The 3,602-nt window shown below is 33.5% G+C and overlaps 1 protein-coding gene across 2 annotated transcripts; it reads right to left on the bottom strand.

Moving 5' to 3' along the window:
* Positions 1–264: 264 nt before the first annotated feature.
* On the bottom strand, positions 265–3,277 carry LOC149385609 (uncharacterized). Of its 2 annotated transcripts, none has more exons than XM_089627138.1 (6): positions 2,859–3,277; positions 2,619–2,712; positions 2,435–2,502; positions 1,929–1,985; positions 725–952; positions 265–617 (listed from the first exon to the last, which is right to left on the bottom strand). In XM_089627138.1, the coding sequence occupies exons 1-6, from the start codon at positions 2,961–2,963 to the stop codon at positions 504–506; spliced, it is 666 nt and encodes a 221-aa protein (XP_089483264.1). In that variant the 5' UTR covers positions 2,964–3,277; the 3' UTR covers positions 265–503. The 2 variants fall into 2 exon arrangements, with proteins under 2 accessions (XP_089483264.1, XP_089483265.1); XM_089627139.1 differs by having other exon boundaries at positions 265–621; positions 2,859–3,275.
* Between the last annotated feature and the right edge of the window lie 325 nt (positions 3,278–3,602).

Genomic DNA, 3,602 nt, shown 5'->3' with positions numbered 1-3,602 from the left:
CGGTACTAGAGTGCAAAGCCGGCCCAAACTCACCCGAATTCATTAAGGGCTATAGTCGAATTAATATTTTTGGATCATTCGATAATAGTAAAAATTTAAATATAAAAATTTAAATATTTTTGACATATATATAATATATACTTTAAATTTTGGGATTCAACTCAATCGGAAGGTCCTAAGTACCGACCTTGCTCGCCTATAGTCAAGGCCGGCTCTGCTAGAGTGACAAACCACACAATTGACATATAAGTTGTTACCATACAATGATACAAACAATAAAGGCTTCAAATTCTTAATTAAATCCAACGAGACAAGATGGAAGAAAGAAAAAAAACTCGGATGAAATTAGTAAGGATATTTTCTGCCCCTTTGTTTAGCTACTCTAAACCAGCAAATCACTATCACTAATTTGATTCGAGTACAAGCTTCGAAAAATGGCACGTTTGTGCGCGAAATTTTGTCGAAACCCTAACGAAATATTTGGGTCAAACATGACGAAAATGTCATGCCCTTTCCGATTTCCTAAAGCAAGACCGCCTATCGTTTCGCCGTCCTCCTCGAACCTCTCCTCTTGCTACTCCCCGCCTCCCCTCGATCGTGCCTCGTCGAGGTTCCACCTGTCTTTTCCAAAATTAAAAAAAATAAATAAAAAGCGTCACATTTCGATTTATCTAAAAAGACACAATAGGCATAATAGTAGTATTCGGAAGCAAAGCCGACTAACCCCAACACAAAAGTTCTGAAAGTGCGTAGAGAAACCGGAAGAAGTGTGCGCGTTTCCAATGGACGAGTTTTGACTCGAAATCGAATTCGCATTTTGAGTATACGAAAACGAAGCCGGCGATGATGAAGAAGAAGAAGAGCTTCCGCAATAAGAATTGCTGTACTCACACCCTGGAAACATGTCATCAAATAGTTGTTGCAATTCCTCAAATGTCTCTCCGCCGTTTTCCTGCCAAACCAAATTTTTTAGATCAAATTCAAATTAGCTACCAAAGTAAAATTTGTAAAGTTTTTTTTTTTTTTTTTTTTAATGGAACGATTAAAGAACTCAAAATTTTCGGTTAGCTCACTTGAGCCATTTGCAATCAGACGGTATATCACTATATATGCAGCGATACTGCTTCCAACCACACGATAAAAGTCAACAACAAATTCGTGTGGTACTCAATCACTCAGTAAATGATTTTTTTTTAATTACTTTTTGACTACCAAACTATGTATATAGGTTTATTAATAAGGAGAATAAATAATTTAAAAAATATAATAATAGATGAGAAAAAAAATGTTTTTAGTGTTGGATTTAGTGTTATTATCAGAGTAGGAAAAAAAAAATTAATGCTACAAACACAAAAAAAAATAGTGGGATTTCAACAACAAATCCATTTACCGGTATTTTTTAAAGTAAAATACTAAGATTTTTATTTAAATTGTCGACTTTTGACTGACGAATCATATTTCGAAGCTGAAAACAATAGCCGACAATAATAATAATAATAAAAAGCTTTATTTATCGTATATCATTATCAATATACATATGAGCCTAGAACCTACTATGCGTGTATTTCTCTCTCCCCAAAGTGCGTGTAGAAAATGTTTTGGTCCAGTCAAAAAATCAAAGCCATTCAAATTGGGACCACTATGAAAAAAGTTCCTAGTATCTGAACACACACGATTATAACTCTTCTCAACCACAAATGATCGAAAATTGGACCTATTATTCTATTCTTATTATATAGGATATAATACAATCCACAGCCACAGCCCAACTGAAAATTATGTGGCATAATTCCCCTCTCGCAAAGCGATATAGATCTAAAATATAAATCTAAAGTACATACATACAACATAGGATTTTATCAAAAGAAGACCCAAAAACATTATGTGCTTCAGAAATCATGAGAACATAAATGAGATTTGTGACTTACATTTGGCTTTGTTTCGTTCATCATTACTACCATTTCGTTCAAAAAATCTCCCATGCCCTGCATTTATCTTTTCACAATGAGGATCTAAAAGAAATTGCAAATCGCTCAATGAATTAAAAGATATATCCATGAAGATGAGCCAAAAAAAATTTCTTACTAAGTTTATAATGATTGAAATAAGGGCAATAGCGTAATAAACAGAGGTATAAGAAAGATTAAGATTAAGAATCAACAATCGATGCCGAAAATATGACAAAAAGAAAAGATAAAATAAAATAAGAATGAACAAGAGACAATCATGAACCCCACTCTGAGTAATAATTGGGTAGGGTATGGTGTATGATAAGCTCAAAAGTGTGAGTCCTGATTCAATGATATGAATGGTCAAAGGATATAAAAAAAAGCCAACATATCTTGAACCAAGCAGACTCACGAATCTCGTTCAAGATACAGAAAAATTATATATATATATATATAAAAAAAAAAAAAAAAAAAAAAAAACTTACGTTATCGTCATCATCGCTGTCATAGACTCCAATGTCATACATGAACCTCTTATTCTCGTCCGATAAAACTGCGTACGACAAAAGGCGATCAAAATTTAAGCCCTAAACCCAAAATAACACACCATCAACCCTAAAAAAAACGATAAAAAATAAATATAAAAAGAATCTCTGCAAAGTAAATTACCAGAATAGGCTTGATGAATGTCTTGGAATTTCTTCTTGGCCTCTTCAACGAACTTTGAGTTGCCCGAAGCCGAACACCGATCCGGATGCCACCTCTAGATCCAAATAATTTAATTAATAATAAAAAAAATAAAATCCAAAACAAAGAGCATGCACGTTGTGTTGTGTCTTTCTCAAAATTTTTTTTTTTTTCAAAATCTGAAGAAGAATAAAATAATAGAGAAGAAAAAAAAAAGCTAACCATTGCAAGTTTCTTATAAGCAATCCTGAGGTCTGAGGCAGTGCATTCCTTGTCCAGCCCCAAAACAGAGTAAAAATCACTGCTTTTTTCATTCCCGTTTGCCATATTCTATCTCACACAAATTTCTTATTCCTCTCTTTTTTTTTTTAATCCTAGTCTGGCTTTTAGATTCTTTTAACTTCCTCTCAAGTGCCAACCCAAAAAACAGAACCGACCAGAATTTTGTTGTCGACGAATTTCATGTAACACATATGAATATGATACTTCTTCTCTAAACGATATATTTATACAAAGGAACCTTGGAAAAATTCTCCTCTTTCATGTTTGCGTGGGAAGAGAAAGAGGGAGAGAAATTAGGATCAACTTAAATTTCCCTAAACGCTAAGGCTCAAGAAGCCTCCAGAAACAAAGCCAGTTATATATACATGCCAATATGCCATATTAGGCATGATTTATTATTATTATAAAGATAGAAAAAAAGAATAATATTTTATCGCACTCGATTTGATTTTCCTATAAAGTAATTAATTTAAGGTGGGGTGGTCATTCATTAGATGAGATGGACGGTCGAGATTGCGTGGGAGTTGTAGATATTTTAGCAGTTTGTGTCTCCAGAAGGTTCTGTATTTTAAGTTTAATCTGACGACAAAATGCCATAACTTTCGTGGGATTATTAGATGAAAAACTGTAACACGCTTTTGGGTCCCACACACTCTCTCTGTTTTTTTATTTATTTATTTTATG

The sequence above is a fragment of the Urtica dioica genome, chromosome 9 (genome assembly GCF_054948205.1).
Source record: "Urtica dioica subsp. dioica isolate 48M chromosome 9, U.dioica_male_clone48M_v1_H2, whole genome shotgun sequence".
NCBI lineage: Eukaryota > Viridiplantae > Streptophyta > Magnoliopsida > Rosales > Urticaceae > Urtica > Urtica dioica.
Note: the sequence above shows the minus strand (reverse complement) of the source record. Positions and strands in the feature narration are given on the sequence as shown.